This window comes from Chionomys nivalis, chromosome 1 (assembly GCF_950005125.1).
Source record: "Chionomys nivalis chromosome 1, mChiNiv1.1, whole genome shotgun sequence".
Lineage (NCBI taxonomy): Eukaryota > Metazoa > Chordata > Mammalia > Rodentia > Cricetidae > Chionomys > Chionomys nivalis.
This window is the reverse complement of record NC_080086.1, coordinates 110,608,844-110,627,985: the sequence shown is the minus strand read 5'-3', so window position 1 is coordinate 110,627,985 and position 19,142 is coordinate 110,608,844. Positions and strand designations below refer to the sequence as shown.

Sequence of the window (19,142 nt, the reverse complement as noted above, 5' to 3'; positions counted from 1 at the left end):
CGGGAATTGAACTCAGGACCTTTGGAAGAGCAGGCAATGCTCTTAACCACTAAGCCATCTCTCCAGCCCTCGGCAAAACATTCTTACACATAAAGTAAGATATATACATCTAACAGTTTTTTAAAAGTAAAATATTATTTGTCTGATATATATATATATATAAAACACTTGGCTCCAGCTTGAGAGGGAAAAATGTTTAAATAAATGTGACATAAGGCTCTATTTGTTAACTGGCATTCTGACATATTTATTTGAAAACATAAGCAATTATTTTGAAGAAACAGCATATTTGGGGACATATTTTTAACATAATAATTACTTATGGAACCCTGAAGTAAAAGGGGTAAGTTATTTTATCAGTCTTTACATTTTAGGAAAGGCAGAGACTAAAGAATCCTTTCCAAGATGAGAGCCTTGCTCATGATAATGAAGATGTGCCCTGGTATAGAAGGTATTCTGTCTAGGGAGAAGCAAGGACATTTTAAACTTATAAACTCAGGGCTGAGAGGATGACCAACCACATACCATATTGAGTGTTGTTCCATCTAACTTTTACTAAGTAGGCTTAGATTACACTATAAAAGAAATATAGGTCAATTTAACATATTTAATTAAAATAGCAGTTAATTATAAGCCAAGTTGTACAATGAAAAATATAAAATATATAAGAACATGCATATAATACATATATGAATCAGTATTAGGAAGGTCATCTTAAAGACAAAGAAATATCAATTTTCACTTTTAGATTAGGCTGTTGATTAGATCTTAGATCACATTTTACTAGCATTAACAATCCTTAATCTGAACCTTGTCCTTTTAAAGATATGACTGTAATATAAGCAGAAAACCTTGGATGTAAAAGACATAAAGCTTAAACTTTTGGGAAGACTTTAAGGAGGCTGAACAGACATCATCTTGGTACTTCCTTTAATTTTTTTGTTAGTTTAAATTGGACACAATCAAACTTGGGAAAATGTATTATTAAAGAGGAGAGCTCATGTAGACAGGTCATCAATCATATTTTCTAGTGTTATAAGTTAAGTTAAATCTTATAATAGATACGATAAGGTATCTTATAACTATGAGATATTATTACTATTTTAGTACTTATCAGAATAGACAACTTTATTTGTATAGAATAAGCATATTTAGATTTTAAATGTGACTCTTGGTTGGTGTTGTATGCCCTATCAACCTCATAAAGAAAATGGTATTTTATAGAGAAGGAGCAAAGTTGGCCTCCACAAGCACAAGACATGCACATGAGGCACAAGTATGCAGGTCAAACATCCATATACATGAAAAATAAAATTAAAACATTTTATAAAAATATTTTTTAAAAGTAATACATAGCATTTCATCCAACATGGAATTACTGTGTATATTATCCAGTTATACCAAAATGATATAAAATAAATTTGACTTATTAGTTACTTATAAGAATTGCCATAAATGAAAGAAAATTAAAAATTTCTCAATATAAATTACTGTTGAAATTTCTGTAACAGTGTTAACTCATATCTCAATGAAAACTAGTTTTCAGGATCAAAGTTATATTTGCTTTATAGAAATAAGTAACATTTTTAAGATATTATAAAATAGTTAATAGCATCCTAAATACCACACCACAGGTGTCAATAGTTGCAAAGGTTGGAGACTAGGATCTCCTGCTTATCCGCGACCCGATAAACTTAACAGTTAACTGAGGCAGTTTGAATATTACAAAGAGACTACAATGCAAATGAGTTATTGCATTGGTTGATTCCAGTTAAGTTGGCTATAACCAAGGCCCAAAGGCTTATTGAGAATTAGAACAGCAGGATATCCACTGAAACACAGATTTACTGTACTCATCCAGGTTCCCAGTCAGAAAGTACAGATCCACAAGGAACCTTTACCACCAGGGTTTAAACTTGACTTTTTCTAAGACAAAATGCAATTTGTTCTAGCAGATAGGTCATTAATACTTTATTGAATCTGGAATGACTGGGGAAAACGTAAACATGTGGCCACAATCTTTGGAAACAGTGTAAACTAAGTTGGCTATGTAAGGTGAAATGGCTGTGAGGCTAAAGAACCCACTCCGGAGGTCTAGTGTTCCCTTCTTTAGCTCTATTGTATGGGGATATTATTATTAAATGACTGAAAACTAACCTACAAGTCTAATATAATCATAAGGATTACTATTTAGATGTCATGGATAATTCTTTTAAACACTAATATCAATAAGTGGTTACTATTTGATGATTTTAATATCAGTATGAAGAGAGATAGTCCGTAGTCAGTTCAGCCCCTAAAGGGCATCTCTGACCTTATTTCTATCATGCTTACAATCTTCCTTAGTTGCATGACAACATTTTGTTCACAGTGTACACCAGGGAATGGAATTGTCTGTCAGTCATCAATAGCACGACAGAGGGATTAATGTGCATGCATTCTTTGTGTTGAGACTTGGTATTACATTCAATTAACCCATTCTTTCAATAAACAAGATTAAAAATTTATATAGCTCAATAAAAAAACTTTTAAGATCATGTCAACAAACTAGGTGAAAATATGAGGTAAGAAGAAATTGGTAAGAGGTGTGGGAAGTCCTTTTGTCTATGCGTTGCTTTTATTAGTTAATGAATAAATTTGTTTTGGCCAGTGACTTAGCAGAATAGAGCTAGGCAGGAATTCTAAACTGAATGCTGGGAGAAAGAAGGCAGAGTCAGTGAGAAGCCATGCAGCCTCTGGGGACTGATGCTTACCTTGGAGTCCAGTAGGCCACGACCTTGTGGTGATGCACAGATTAATGGAGTTGGGTTAGTTTGGGATGTAGGAGCTAGCTGGGAATATGCTTAAGCTATTGGCCAAACAATATTGCAATTAATACCGATTTCTCTGTGATCAATTTGGGAGTCTGAGCGTCTAGGAAACGAACAAGCAGTCTCTAGGCAACAGGAAGGAACTAAGAATGAGGAGGAACAGATACAACTTTTATTCACTGATTATATCACTGTAAAAATAGAAAGTATCCAAATCAGCATCCCCCTTTCCTCAAAATGCAAGAGTAAAGAATGAAACAAGGCTGGAACTGTCTGCTTGCTCTAGAGAGATTATTTAAGAAATGGTATGGGCTGTAATTCTGTGAGTATAAAAATAAGTTTTAAGACTCAGGAATTATGCTGGCAGAAGCAGGTCCTCTAAAATCCATAATATCACTACCTTCATTCATTGGTTACATTTCTAGTACTGGCACAATCTCCTTCCTGTTGGACAGGCATAAATATAAATTATACAGTAGCTGGTCACCAACAAGACAGGGATGACACTATTGTGCCTGTGTTGATATTTTGTCAGACTGATCACTGTTTGGGTTCATTGGGTTGTTATTTTCCTATTGTTATTTCCTATTTCATGACCAAAATAACTTATGAAAGAAAACATTTTTGGACATTCATGGTTCTAGAGAGTAGAGCCCATAATTATCATCACAGGTAATATGGCACAGGTAGGCAAGCATAGCAATGGATACTAGCTAAAAAGATCTGAAAGCTGGAGCCAGAGAGAAAAGAGCTACCTTGGCACTGAAGCCTTAAAGCCATCCCAGTGACTAATGCTCTGCAATGAGGTGACATCTTCTAATCTTTCCCACCAGTTCCACTAACTGGTAAAAAACCACTCAAATATAGGGACCTTCGGGGGCCATTCTCATGCAAACCACAACAAAAGTCACAGTTGGGGAGGGCTATTGACCATTTCTCTCACTTGGCAAACTGAATTGCATCTATGACTATGTCAGACTAATGAAGGTGATTTTGGTGTTAGATCCAGCTCAACCTTTCCCAGTCCTGAATTCCAAGTATGGAATGTGTCGGCAAATACGAGTTACCCTCAACCTCTCAAAGATGACCAAAGAAAAGAGTATTACTTAAAATTGCTTGGGGAATTACATGGACCATCATAAACAATGCAAATGGAGATTTCTTATGCCTGGTGCTGTTGTTTTTATTAATATAAGGTTCCTGGGGGAAGGGACTGTCATGCCAAGTGATATAATTTCATTTAATACATGTGTGTGTGTTTGTGTATCCCATGAGTATGTACATACTCTTGTATTGACACCTGCATTATACATAAGTATAACATAACATTATTATTTATGATAGATATTATATAATTACACTATACAAGGTGTATATATATCACACTATACAAGACATAAAATTTTGCATATATACAAAAGAACTACTTTTTTATTATTGTTTTATTTTTGGTTTTTCGAGACAAGGTTTCTATGTAGCTTTGGAGCCTGTCCTGGAACTAGCTCTTGTAGACCAGACTGGCCTCGAATTCAGAGATCTGCCTGCCTCTGCCTCCCAAGTACTGGGATTAAAGGCGTGCGCCACGACTCCTTGGCTCCAAAATAACTACTTCTTAACCATTACCAAACAACATTGGCATTAGATCCTCATTCTTCTCCCATATTGGCTGTATTCATTTCATCCCTAATTAGAATCTCCTCCTCCACGGTTTTCAAATTTTCCCCTTCTTGTCAATCACATCCAGGTACTCTCCTCTCTAGTCTCTCTCCCAGTTACCAATGGCATACTATTCATGCACACACACACAAAAATCTTAAATCAGAAAATGGTTTGGTAAATGGAATCAACTACAAAACGTGTGCTAAGTCAGACTCAGCAAGATAAATCCTAGCTCCAAATCTTTAGATACGAGATAAACTGAAGTAAACACAAAAACCGTACCTTGCCTTAAGGAAAACATAATACAAAGTAAATCTCCTGTATAGAAATGGGCCAATAATAAAAATGTTCAATATGTGAATGTACTTCTTTCAAGCTGTTTGTTTCTAAAGTCTTTGGACTAACTTCCAGAAAGTATTTCATTTATTGTTGACTTAAGATTTAAGTATATGAAAAAGTTTCACAACTGTTATTTCATTTAAAATGATAATCAGATTTTTCAGTTTTGCAATGAAAATTTCTTACTGGATTTCTTTTTTCTTTTCCTTTGGTTTTTTGAAACAGGTTTTCTCTGTAGCTTTAGAACCTGTCTTAGAACTAGCTCTTGTAGACCAGGCTGAGCTCAAACTCACAGAGATTCACCTGCCTCTGCCTCTCAAGTGCTGGGATTAAAGGCGTGCGCTTGGATTTGGTTCTTTTTATACCCCAAGGTGGATATCTGAATTTCCTTTTCATAGCTGTGACAAATTCCAACTAGTAGAAAAATGTTTAGAAGGAAGTGTTCCAATGGGCTTGACACTGCAGAGTCAGGATCTCTTCAGGAGGAGTGAAGGTCCCATGTCAGGACTCACATACAATCAGGAGGCAGAGGAGTAGACTAGGAGTGTCGTGTATTGAAATCTCAAACTTGCTGAGAGTGACAGATATTTACCACAGGCCATACTGTCTAATTGTCCTCAAACTGTTCCACCAATGGGAACAAAATTTCAAACTTAGTAGCCTATTGGGCCATTCCCAAGCACACCACTACTATACCTGTTTTCAAAGCTACTGCCATAGCCACAGTTAAAAACAGAACCAAAAACAAAAAACAACAACGAAATACAGGTACTGTTCATAATGCAAGTGGTTTGCATGCTACATATAGCAAAATATTGGGCATTAACATTACACTTTTGCAGGTCTCACAATCTGTATCTTTCCACATTAAAACACTGTATTTGTCAGTTACGCCTCTACTACTATGAACATGTCATTATTTCTTTACTCATTTGAATTTTTCTTTCTGTGTTCATTAGGAAGCCTGCATTTGATTCTCAGAAGACAACATTCAGGAACTGGGTCTCTATTTCCACCATGCAAGATTCAATGAGGGAATTGAGATAATCACATCTTCTGGAAAGAACCATTACTAGCTGAGGCATCTCATGTTCCAATCACATTCTTCTTCCATATCTCACAACGGAAGCAATTTGACCAATGCACTGTCACAAAGTCTGCACATTGCAGCTTTCACTGGGAGATCATTTTGGGTTTGACCATAGGTCTGAAACATGGAAATTCAGGAACAGATTGTTTAAGAGGATAGGGCTTTTAAAAACTGTGAACATTTTTCCCACATTTGTTAAAAACATAAAAGCTTTCCCCAGTGGGGGAAAAATTGAATATAATAAGAACTGCAGCTGCTAAAGGATTACGTGATTATACACGTAAGACCTGTCTCTAGGGTAGATTCTTAGAACTTCATGGAAACAGAAACTTATGAAGGCTTTTGACAATATTTGAATGCATACATGCATTAGACCTCTTTCCTGTGTAAATTCTTACATGAGGGTTACAGAAACTGGAAGTGGTGAAGGCTTTCCCACATTGCTAATATTGGTAAGGTTCCTCACTAATGTGAGATAGTTTATATTTGATAAAATAAGAACAAAGAAATAGTTTTCCAAATGTTTATGAACAGAGGGTTTCTCTCCAATGTGAATGTTTTTATTACTCTTGGGCAAAGTGGAAACAGTGAAGGTTATCCACAGTGCTAACCAGCAGCATTAGGCTACCAACTAGTGTGAAACATTTCATGTCTGGTAAGATGACCAAAGCAGCTTTTCGACAATTCTTACACGCATAAGGCCTGTTTTTTGAGTTAACTCTTTCATGCCTTTTAAAATCACTAGACTAAATGAACCCACATGTTTTAAACACAGAAGGTTTCTCTCCAATGTGATTTCTTTCATGCAAGTTAGACCAAGCAGAAGTGTTGAAGGTTTTTCCACAATGTTTCCATGAGTTAGGCTTGTCTCTAGTGTAAATCATTTCATGAATGTTCAGATGACTGTAGCGGGTAAAGGATTTTCCACAGTGCTTACATCATGAGGCTTCTCTCCAGTGTGGAGTCTTTCAGAAGTCTTACACAAACTGAAATTGGTTTTTCAACAAGGCTTCCACACATAAGGCTTTTCTCACGTGTGACGCCTTTCATGTCTGTAACGACTACTGGAGTCACTGAAGGATTTTCCACAATGCGTACATGCATAGGGCTTGTCTTTGGAGTGAACTCTTTCGTGCTTGTTAAGATCACTAGACTGAATGAACAGTTTCCCACATGTTTTACAGACAAAGTCTTTCTCTCCAGTGTGAATTTTTTCATGCAAGTTTCGACAAGTAGAAGTTTTGAAGGTTTTTCCACAATGCTTACATGCATAAGGCTTCTCTCCAGTGTGAACTCTTTCATGAGCGTGCAGTTGATTGGAGCGGGTAAATGCTTTTCCACAATGCTTACACACATAAGGCTTCTCTCCAGTGTGAACTCTTTCATGACCTTTACATGAACTAAAATTAGTGAAAGTTTTTCCACAATACTTACATGTATAAGGCTTCTCTCCTGTGTGAATCCTTTCATGCCTGTTACGACGACTGGAGTCACTGAAGGCTTTCCCACAAAACTTACATGCATAAGGATTCTCTCCAGTGTGACTCCGTTCATGTCTGCTACGGCGACTTAGGTCACTGAAGGCTTTTCCACAATGCTTACAGACATAAGGCTTTTCTCCACTGTGAATTCTTTCATGAATATTACAATAAGCAGAACTGGTGAAAGCTTTTCCACAATAGTTACATGCATAAGGCCTTTCTCCAGTGTGAATTCTTTCATGAATGTTTCGGTAAGAGGAACTGGTGAAGGCTTTCCCACAATGTCTACATGCATAGGGATTCTTTCCAATATGACTGCTTTCATTATTGTTATGATAACTGTATTGTGTGAAGGCTTTTCGAAAATGTTTACAAGCACAGGGTTTCTCTCTACTGTGAGTTACTTCATGGTTTTCAAAACATTTTGCATAACTAAATGTTTTGCCACACTGACTACAAATGTACCTTTTCTCTCCAATATTACTTTTTTCATGGCTGATAAGGTTATTGGAATGAATGACTGATTCTTCACAGAGTTTACATACAAATGGTCTCCCTTCTTTATTGATTCCTTCATCATTCTGGCCATATGTGCATCTTGTTAAGTCATTCTCATTGAGTTTATCTCCAGTGTGAGCTCTCTCCTGAGGCTGATCAAAACAGAGACTCCTACAGGTTTCATTATATTGTTGACTTTTGCAGGGTTTCTCCTTAGGAGGAGTTTCCAGTTCCAGAAGTGATTCAGAATGACTGATGAGTTTCCAATGTTTCTGATGTATAAAATCTTTTGCCATAGCTTCCTTACATACAGATCGTATCCCTCTAGGTTGTTCTCTGAGATACCCATGTGAGGATGAATGACAATTGATGTTTTTTACATGCAATGGACTTTGATGAACTCTTACTCGTGGTTGCACGTCTTTATTGATGATAGTCTCTGTAATAGGTTTCTGGTTCTTATCACACTCACTATTGCATTCATATCCACAGTCTTTCTCAATCACCAGAGTCCTGCAAAAAATGAGAAAAACATTAGTGTAGCCAAGGGAAATATCTGAGACTGTGTGTGTGAACCACTGCAACTATATTATCTCAGGGTCAACAAAAGAATGCCATCAATGTTAAGGACAATATAGGCCACATGTAAAGATCCTGTCATGTGCAAAGAAGTAGAGGGTTGACTTTCCTTATATAGTCTTCAAGCGGATCAGATTCTGATGATCAGCATTCATGTGGAGGGCTCACAAGTTCCTGTTACTCTTGATCTAAAGGATCTCTTTCTCTCTTCTGCCTTCCACAAATGTTTTTGTCATGCATGAAACCATACACATGAACACATAAAGTAAATGAATGGCATAAAAAAATGAATAGGGAGGCAAAAATTCTATTGTTGGAAGACAATCATAACAATCACATAAAATGCTGAAACACTGTGGCATTCTAAATACTTAGCCGGTGTTGGTTGGTTGGTTATCAACTAGATTCATCTAGGGTCATCTGAGAACAGACTCTTGCCATGTTTGGGCTCCTGCCTTGACATTCTTCTATGATTAGGCTGTGACAAGGAAGTGTAAGTAAAAGTGAGCTCTACCTCTGAGTTGTGTGGGTTTTTTTTTTTTTGTCACAGCAAAAGAGAGAAAATAAATGACAGTTCTAATAAGAAATGACAGAATAATATACGTAAAAAAGTAACTTTTGGATATGAAGGTAAGTTTTGTGTAATAAGCCACCAGCAAAGCTCCTTCAGAGCTGAATGTCCATGAGGTATTTATGATATTAATAGATTACATAGATGGGATACTCAGATATTGAATGGTAAATCAATGCTCTGTTACAGGAATTTGTGTAGGATCATTTTTCACTTAGGTTTACTTGTAGCATTTGGCAGGATCTCAGTTGGTTTATGATTCCCAAATATTTGACATAAACTCTTGTCCATTGAATATAAATTACCTTGTATTTCTGCTGAGATCTTTGTAGTCCTCTTCAATATTTTCTTCTAGTGCTTTCTCTAGAAGAAAATTCAGAATACTTTATGACATTCATATTGAACATAAAAAATTATTACAATCTAGCTTTTATGACATGGGTATTCACACTAAATTTACCACATATTCCCTTCAAGAATCCAAATCACAACACTACACACATAAGCAGAAAACAGTTGCACTCTAACTGAATAAGCAATGGGAGCACTGTAAATTTTGGTCTCTGGCCTCCATCTTTGGAGGCCCGACCTTGTGCCACTTGCACCTTGACACCTTGCTGAGGAGGGCCGAGGAGGGTCAAGATAGCCCGCCAAACCTTGGCCCCTCCCCAGAGGAGGTCAGGACCACTCCTCTAGTCTATTTAAACTGTTCCCTGGAAAGTTAACATGTGGTCATGTCCCGCCCTCCGCCCATACCCCCAGTTTGTTTTGATTCAGCATGATTGGGATTTTTGCCTTGACAGAACTTGTATTAGAAAATATTCCTAACAAGCACGTTTGTTTTTTTACCTATGAAGATCAGGTTTAAAAATGTTTCTTCCATTACAGCACTGTAGAGCTTCTTTTGAGTAGAATCCAACAATGCCCACTCTTCTACAGTGAAGTTCACAGCAACATCCTCAGAGGTCACTGGCTCCTAAGAGTGCATATATTAGGATGGTTAGCTTTACCTGACTGGCTGACAAGATACAGAATCATCTAGTATATATGTTTCTGAAGATATCTCTAAGTGATCCTTTAAATAGGATTAACTGAAGAATACCTGTGGGAGGCTATCTTGATTACTTATCTAATACAGGAAGATCCACTGTCTCAGTTACTATTCACCTTCCAAAAGGAAACATTATCAACAAGAAATTATTATAAAAGAAAGCATTTAATTGGGACTTGCTTCCACTTTTAGAGGGTGTTCAGCTAGTCCTTGTCCTCCCTATCCAAACCCTGCCCTCTCAGAAAGACCACAATAAGGTCCATTTCCACATTGCTGGTGATTGCAGTGGCCAGAGGCAGCCAGCTCCCCAAGTCCTCACCCAAAGTATAACTGGGCATGAAGCCAGCTTGTGGAGACTGGGTCATTGTTCTGTGCTTACAGGGTAATTTAAGCCTGCTGCTTTAGATTGGCCATGTGATTTCTCTCCTGCTCTTTTCCTTTGAGGTTTACCCAGAAGCACATTGTGCAAATAAATGTGGTCTTTACTTTTAATTTGTTTGATTTGGCTTACTACGCTGGCGAGAAATTTATTATCAGATTACAGAAAACCTATTAGAGGTTCAGTCAATGATTATCATGGTGGAAAGCAGAAAAGCACAGAGCTGGAACTGTAGCTGAATATTTTACTCCTTATCCAAAGACAGCAGGCAAAAACATGATCTGGCATGGCCTTTTCAAACCTCAAAAAGCATCCCAACTGACACACCTCCTAGAATACGAACACATTTCCTAAAATTTTTCCAAACAGTTCTACTAACTGGTGACCAAGATTTCAAATATGTGAGCCTATAGATGTAATGATGAGGCGAGCAGGCCTGCTTTTCATCCCACCTGGCTCCTGCATGGTTAGCTTTACACCCGAAATAACAACACACAAACTGTATTCATTTAAACACTGCTTGGTCCATTAGCTCTAGCCTCTTCTTGGCTAACTCTCACATCTTGACTAACCCATTTCTAATAATCTGTGTAGCACCACAAGGTGGTGGCTTACCGGGAAAGATTCAGCATGTCTGACCTGGTGGCTGGATCCATGGCGTCTGTCTGAGGCGTCTTACCTCACTGCCTTCTTCCTCCCAGCATTCTGTTCTGTCTTCCCCGCCTACCTATGTTCTGACCTATCAGGCCAAGATGTTTTCTTTATTAATCAACCAATGAAACAACAGATAGATAAAGACCCTTCTACATCCTATGGAGGTCAGTCACATTCAAGACAACACATAGTGGCTTGAGAGGCAGTGTTTTGTTAACTGTATAGGGATTATATCAGTGGAAGGAGGGAGCTGACAGACAACTACATTTTATTCCTAATTATGTTTGGTTTGAGTAGCAGCTTCAGAGTTCTGCATTTTATGGACTGTGCCCTTCAATTGTGATATGAAATGAACTCCTTCTGCCTTACATCACATTTCTGAGTAATTTTCGACAGCCAGATGAAAAAAACTAATATAAATGAATATATTTAAGGGCTAGAAACATGGGTCAGTGACTAAGGGAACTGGTTGCTCTTCCAGAGGTCCTGAGTTCAATTCCCAGCAACCACATGGAGGTTCACAAGCACCTATAATGGGATTTTATGCCCTCTTTTGTCATGCAGGCATACAAGCAAATAGAGCCCTCATACACAGAAGCAAATACATCTTTAAAAAAAAATACATTTAAAAGCAGCCTAGTATGAATGGTGTCCTGTAGTTGTTAGTGGCCATGCTTATAAAGATCTATAATGAGAAGGAAGAAGCTGAGTAAGGAAAGTTACAAAATGTACAGCTTGAAGAGAAAACCAACAACAGGCAGCAGAATAGAGCTAAACCCTATGTTCAAGGAGAAAAACAGATGTTAAATGGAATAAAGGGTATGGTGACCTCAGGGCAAGATCCCACCAGACTAAGTTTCCAACTTGTGAAAAGAAATTAAAGAAAAACTCAGAGCCCAGTGTGGTGCTGCAAACCTTTAATCCCAGCACTCCAGAGGAAGAGAGGTGGATCTCTGACTTCAATGCCTGCCTGATGTACAGAATGGGTTTCTGGACAACCAAGCTTAAGCAGTGAAAAAAACCATCAAAGCAAGAAAGCTAAGGAAGACGTAATTAAATGGGGGGGACATGTCTCAGCCCCAGTAAGCAGCAGATGTAAGAAGATGTAATTAAATGAGGGGACATGTCTCAGCCGCAGTAAGCAGCAGAATTTGGAGGTTCAGTCACATGGTTCTGGCTTTAGAACCAAGGATAGAAGAAAGGGATTATGTAGTCTTCCTCCATGACTAAGAAAGTCAGCTGAGGACAGGTGTGTTTAAGGGGTGTCACTGAATAGAGGCCTAGAGAGGCCACTGTGTAATGCTGTGAATGGGAGCCTGGATTGCTTTGGAGACATTAAGATGCTAGAGATGCCAGAGTCATGGGATATCTGCCAAAGAGAGCTGCTAACAGGGAGTGAAACCTGCCCAAGAAAGAAAAGTGTGTTGCAGACAACAAAGCTGGAAGTAGCTAAAGATCTGAAGAGCATTTCACACAGACATGAGGATGTGGGAGTTTGCAGTTTGCTCAGCAGGAGTTTGGTTTTGCTTTGGTCCAGTATTTCCTCACTCTGCTCTCTTTCCAGCTTTTTGGAACAGGAATGTATATCCCGTACCATTATATGCTAGAAATATGTGATGTATTTTTTATTTGTATTTTATATATGGGATTAAAGTTAAGACACTGAGAGTCTCAGAAGAGACTTGGACTTTAAAACACTGTTCAGATTTTAATAGTTTATAGGGATACTTGAAGCTATAATAAATGCATTTTGCATTATGTTATGGCTACAAATCTATGGGGGGGATAGGGAGTAGAATGTGGTGGTTTGAATAGGTATGGCCCCCAAGGACTTATATGTTTAAATGCTTGGCCCACAGCGAGTAGCATTAGGAGGAGGTGTGGCCTTGCTGGAGGAAGTGGGTCACTGTGGAGATAGCCTTGAGGTCTTATATGTTCAAGCTATGCCCAGAGTGGCACCTGGTCTCCTTTCGCTGCCTGCAGATCAAGATGTAGAACTCTCAGTTCTGCTTCTAGCACCATGTCTGCCCACAAGCTGCCATATTTCCTGCCATGGCAATAACAAACTAAGCCTCTCAAGCTGCAAGCTATCCCTAATTAAATGTTTTAATTTATAAGAGTGACCATGGTCATGGTGTCCTTTCACAGCAATAAAATCCTAACTAAGACATCCAGTTGTGGCAGGCTTTCTCTTTAACCACCAAACAGTTCTGAAATCATGAAACAGACACTTATTATTAGGTATGAATGTTTGGCCTTATCTTATGTTTGCCCCACTAACTCTTATAACATATCTGACGTGGGAGTTTCCTCTGTGTGCTGTGATTACCATTAATGAATAAAGAAACTGCCTTGTCCTGCTGATAGGTAGGCGGGAAGGACTGGACTGAATGCTGGGAGAAAGAAGGGCGGAGTCAGAGACACCACGGAGCTGCCAGAGTCAGGCATGCTGAATCTTTGCCAGTAAGCCACTGACATGTGGTGATATACAGATTAATAGAAATGGGTTAAATTAATATAAGAGTTAGCCAGTAAGAAGTTAGAGCTAATAGGCCAAGCAGTGTTTTAATTAATACAATTTCTGTGATTATTTCGGTTATGGGCAGCAGGAACGAACAAGCAGCCCCTCTACAACACATATCTTAACGTGTTTTTCTTCAACTATATTTTGCCTCAAGGCTTTTGACCTTTTTCATACTGTATACCCCACTTTCACTGCTTCCTCCCTCTGTCTGTCTGGCAGTTGCCTGGATGGCTTGTCTCGGGCATCTCCTCCTCCCTCGTTCTCTCTCCAGCCTAGATTTCTCCTCTTAGTTATTCTCTCTGCCCACCAGCCTTGCCTATTTCTTTATTGCCTAGCTATTTTCTGTTTGGCTTTTTATTAGATCAATCAGGTGCCTTGGTAGGCAAAGCAACACATCTTTACATCGTAAAACAAATGCAGCACAAACAAGTGTAACACATCTTTACATAGTTAAAGTAATGTTCCCAAACATTCAGTAAACCCACCTATTTTGCTTGTCAAATGCCCATTTGAAAAGCTCCTATTCCTGTCTTCCTCACAACTAATGCTTACCTCTCAAATGAGCCCTTAAGAGGAGACAGCCCATACACACGAATAAAAAGCTTGCTTTAATTAATTTGGCATCGGTGACTTGGGTCAGTGGTTTTTCTCCTTTCATCTTAGTTATTAACACAGGTAGAAAGCAAAACTGTCTTTTTTACATATGAACTTATTGAAGCTTTACCAACAGTCAGAAATTATACTACATCCAAAAACCAACTAGTTGGAGGATAAAGGAAAGAGATGAAATGTTAGTATTTTTTTCAAAGATTCCAATCCTAAAAATCACTGATTACAGAGTTACATTCCCCAAATTTTCTGTTCAAAGCAGCATACAACAAAACAAGGAGGAGAGAAAAACATACAATAGGAAGCTCTTTGCCTGACTCATCGGCCTTTTCACATTCGACAAAGTTTCAAATACTTTTCAAAATTCCAATTACAGCCTCAAAAAGATCACTGCAAACAAAAAGTAAAGCAAATTTAAATCCTCTCTTTCTTTAGACTGTTAATTGTGAACAAGTGTAGTTAGGAAAAAAGAAAAAATATATTGCAATTATCATCTAGAAAAGAAGGACAATGGAGCCGGGCGGTGGTGGTGCACGCCTTTAATCCCAGCACTGGGGAGGCAGAGGCAGGCGGATCTCTGTAAGTTCGAGGCCAGCCTGGTCTAGAAGAGCTAGTTCCAGGACAGGAACCAAAAGCTACGGAGAAACCCTGTCTCGAAAATCCAAAAAAAAAAAAAAAAAAAAAAGACAATGAAAAATGCTTACTGAAAAAGCTGTTAGGGGAAGAGACACTGCTCTGTGGTTAAGTTTGCTAACACCAGAAGGCATAGGGTGCAATTCTAGAGGAGAACTCAAGGGGCATAAAAAATCCAGTAGAGTTTTAAAATGTTTAAGTAAATTCAAAGGGTTACTACATTTCAAGATTGTTGTCTAAATAGCTAAATCTCTATGAGTTAGACTGATATGGAGCTGAGATAAAATATTAGAGCAAGGCATTGAAACCCATTTCTTTTATTCCGACAGAGATAGATGGATTGCTAAAAGATAGTTGTTTCTAAGGTCTAGAGTCACAGTGAACATGGTGGGGGTAGCGAACACATTTGATCCCATCATCCAGGGACAAAAGTAAGATACAGTTCCTAAATGGTATGTTTGCAAACTAGAAAAATCATTATAAAACCCCCCTACTGGGTTACTAAAAAGGCAGTCTGAATCTCAAAGCAAATGTCCGTTGTGACTTAAATAAAATACACTACTAAAAGCTGCAAGGGCAAAAGACTGAGTACCATATAAAGGCAGACCTATTGGGATGACTCACTTCTCAGTGGAGACTCTAAAGCCAGAAGGGCCTGGCCAGATTTGCTGTAGACTTTAAGAGACCACAGATGAAGTTACACAGCACAACTTTTAAACACCGTACATGGAGAAAACAAGATATTATTTGATAAAGCCAAAAACAATATCAATCTATAAACCCAGTCATACAGAAGGACTAGAAGGAAGACTTCAACCTACTGAGGCTAACTACACTCATGAAAACAGACCAGCAAAATCAAAAGAAGGGAAGCACACTCACAAACACACACCACCAACAACAAAGTAACAAGTATCAACAATCATGGGTCACAAATATTTCTCAATATCAATCATCTCAAGATCTCAATGAAAATACACTGAATACAAATTCAATGCAATGCCCATCAAAATCCCAACAAAATTCTTCATAGACCTCGAAAGAACAATACTCAACTTCATATGGAAAAGCAAAAAAACCCAGGTTAGCCCAAACAATCCTGTACAATAAAAGAACAGAGGTATCAAAATCCCTGACTTCAAACTCTACTACAGAGCTACAGTACTAAAAACAGCCTAGTATTGGCATAAGAACAGACAGGAGGACCAATAGAACCGAATAGAAGACCCAGATATCAAGCCACGCATCTCTGAACACCTGATTTTTGACAAAGAAGCAAAAAAATATCAAATGAAAAAAAGAAAGCATATTTAACAAATGGTGCTGGTATAACTGGATATCAACATGTAGGAGAATGAAAATAGACCCATTATCTATCACCAAGCACAAAACTCAAGTCCAAATGGATCAGACCTCAACATAAAGCCAGCCACACTGAACCTCATAGTAGACAAAGTGGGAAGTACACTTGAACACATTGGCACAGGAGACCACTTCCTAAATATAACCCCAGCAGCATAGACACTGAGAGGAACAATTAATAAATGGGACCTCCTGAAACTAAAAGCTTCTATAAAGCAAAGGACACGGTCAACAAGACAAAATGACAGCCTACAGAATGAGAAAAGATCTTCACCAACCCCACATCAGACAGAAATCTGATCTCCAAAATATACAAAGAACTCAAGAAATTGGTCATCAAAAGAACAAATAATTCAAAAAAAAATGGAGTACAGAGCAAAACAGAGAACTCTCAACAGATGAATATAAAATGGCTAAAAGACACTTAAGGAAATGTTCAACATCCTTAGTCATCAGAGAAATACAAATCAAAACAACTCTGAGATTCCATCTTCTGCCTCTAAGAATGGACAAGATCAAAAACACTGATGACATCTTATGCTGGAAAGGTTGTGGGAAAAAGGGAACACTTCTGCATTGTTGGTGGGAATGCAAGCTAGTACAACCCCTTTGGATGTAAGTTTGGCGATTTCTCAGAAAATTAGGAAACCACCTTCCTCAAGACCCAGTAATACCACTTTTGGGTATATATCCAAAGGATGCTCAATCATGCCACAAGGACATGTGCTCAACTATGTTCATAACAGCATTGTTTGTCATAGCCAGAACCTGGAAACAACCTAAATGTCCCTTGACTGAAGAATGGATAAGGAAAATGTGGTACATTTACACAATGGAGTACTACACAGTGGAAAAAAATAACATCTTGAAATCTGCAGGAAAATAGATGGAGCTAGAAAACATTATTTTGAATGAGGTAACCCAGACACAGAAAGATAATTATCACATGTACTCACTCATAGGTGGTTTTTAAACATAAAGCAAAGAAAACCAGCCTACAAATCACAATCACAGAGAACCTAGACAACAATGAAGACACTAAGAGAGACATACATAGATCTACATGGGAAGTAGAAAAAGACAAGCTCTCCTGAGTAAATTGGGAGCATGAGGACCTTGGGAGAGGGTTGAAGGGGGAAGGGAGACACAGGGAGGGGAGCAGAGAAAAATGTAAAGCTTAATAAAAATCAACAACAACAAAAAAGAAAATACACAGACTAACAAAATGGTTGCGAAAACAGGATCCATCCTTCTGTTGCATCCAAGAAACATATCTCAATACCAAGCACAGATATCACCTCAGGGAAAAGGATTGGAAAAAAGATATTCTAAGTGAATGACCTAAGAAGCAAGTTGTTGTAGCCATTTTAGCATATAACAAAATGGACTTCAAACCTAAACTAATTAAAAGACACAGGGAAGGATCAGTGGAAAAACATACCAAGATGACATTTCCATTCTTAATATCTCTGTGCCCTCTGAATGAACTAAACAAGGCCTATGTGAATTCACAGACTGAAGCAGCAAGCCTAGGGGCCTACACGGATCTGAACCAGGTCCTCTGGGTATATATTATAGCGTTCGGTTCAGTACTCTTATGGGACACCCGAACATGTGAACTTGTGGGTCTCTTTTCCTCCATGAGGTTGCCTTGTCCAATCTGGTTCTGATTTTTCTGTTTTACCTCATTATATTTTATTTTGTCATGTTTGGCCACTATCTCTTAGAAACCTGTTATTATTGTCTAATGAGAGACAGAAAGGGAGTAGACCCAGAGGGGAGGGCAAATAGAAAGACACTGGGAGAATAAGAGGGAAGGGAAACAATAATCAGTATATGTTGTCTAAGAATAGAAACTATTTTCAATAAAATGAAAATATATAATAAAGAATCACTACAAACAACATATGAAGCAAATTGAAATTTATCTTTCTTCAGACTGGTAACTTTGGACAACTTCAGTCAGGAAAACAAGAAAAAAAGCCTTGCACGTTATCATTTTGTAAACCTAAATCAAAACAAGGAGGCTAGAGAAGTGGCTCAGTGGTAATGTGCACTTGTTGCTCTTGCAGAGGACCTGGGTTCAGTTCCTAGCACCCACGAAGTGGTTCACAACCAGCTGTCACTCCAGTTCCGTGAGAACCAAAGGCACCACCAAGCATGCGAGTGGTACACAAACATATATGCAGGGAAGCACACACACAAAACAAAACGCATAAATCTAAAATAAAATTAAAAATACTAAAGAAAAACAAAACAAGAAAACCGAAGGGAAAAATCCAAAAACCATACTGAATGGGGTGTTAAGGAGAGACAGTTCTGTGGGAAACTTCTCAACCATCAGGAGGCATGGGAAACAATTCTGAGGCAGACCAGATGACGGAGGGGAGGGGATGGAAGGAGACAGAAATTATATCCGAGGTGATAATGCATAAAACCTAAATCAAAGCAAACAGAAGCACAAGCGAAGGGAAACTGCACAGACCACCCAGGTCCCTACAGTTCGGGCTCAGCATTTCCAACCTGCCAGCGCCGCAAGGTATGAGTAGGCGGAGGTTCACGGCAAGGACTAACCCAAGAGTGCTGGAGATTGCGGGGAAGCAGCTTCACCAGAACAGAAAACTGGGGCACTCGGGGCTCAAGGTTTCCGTGGGGTGCACACTGCACGCACAGGTGGGCACAGGACTCCGCCTTCCACTGGACCAGAAAGACTCCAGGTGCTGGCGACGCAAAACCCAATTGTCCCCAAGATTCCAGCGCCCCAGGCACACTCACCATTTCTGAAGTGTCTAGGTGTCCTCTCAAAGAGGATTGGAGTCAGCCGAACACAAAGTGGTCCAGACCAGACCCTCACAAGGATCCCCCAGTAGTAAACGAAGTGTAAAAAATGACTTCCGGGACGC

The 19,142-nt window shown here is 38.6% G+C and overlaps 1 protein-coding gene across 1 annotated transcript; it reads right to left on the bottom strand.

The window, feature by feature from the left end:
• Window positions 1–178: 178 nt before the first annotated feature.
• Window positions 179–19,135, bottom strand: LOC130878877 (zinc finger protein 14-like). The gene is made up of 4 exons (XM_057776976.1): window positions 19,015–19,135; window positions 9,877–10,003; window positions 9,333–9,390; window positions 179–8,390 (listed from the first exon to the last, which is right to left on the bottom strand). Exons 1-4 carry the CDS (start codon window positions 19,015–19,017, stop codon window positions 6,929–6,931), a joined length of 1,650 nt encoding a protein of 549 aa, XP_057632959.1. The 5' UTR covers window positions 19,018–19,135; the 3' UTR covers window positions 179–6,928.
• Window positions 19,136–19,142: the final 7 nt, after the last annotated feature.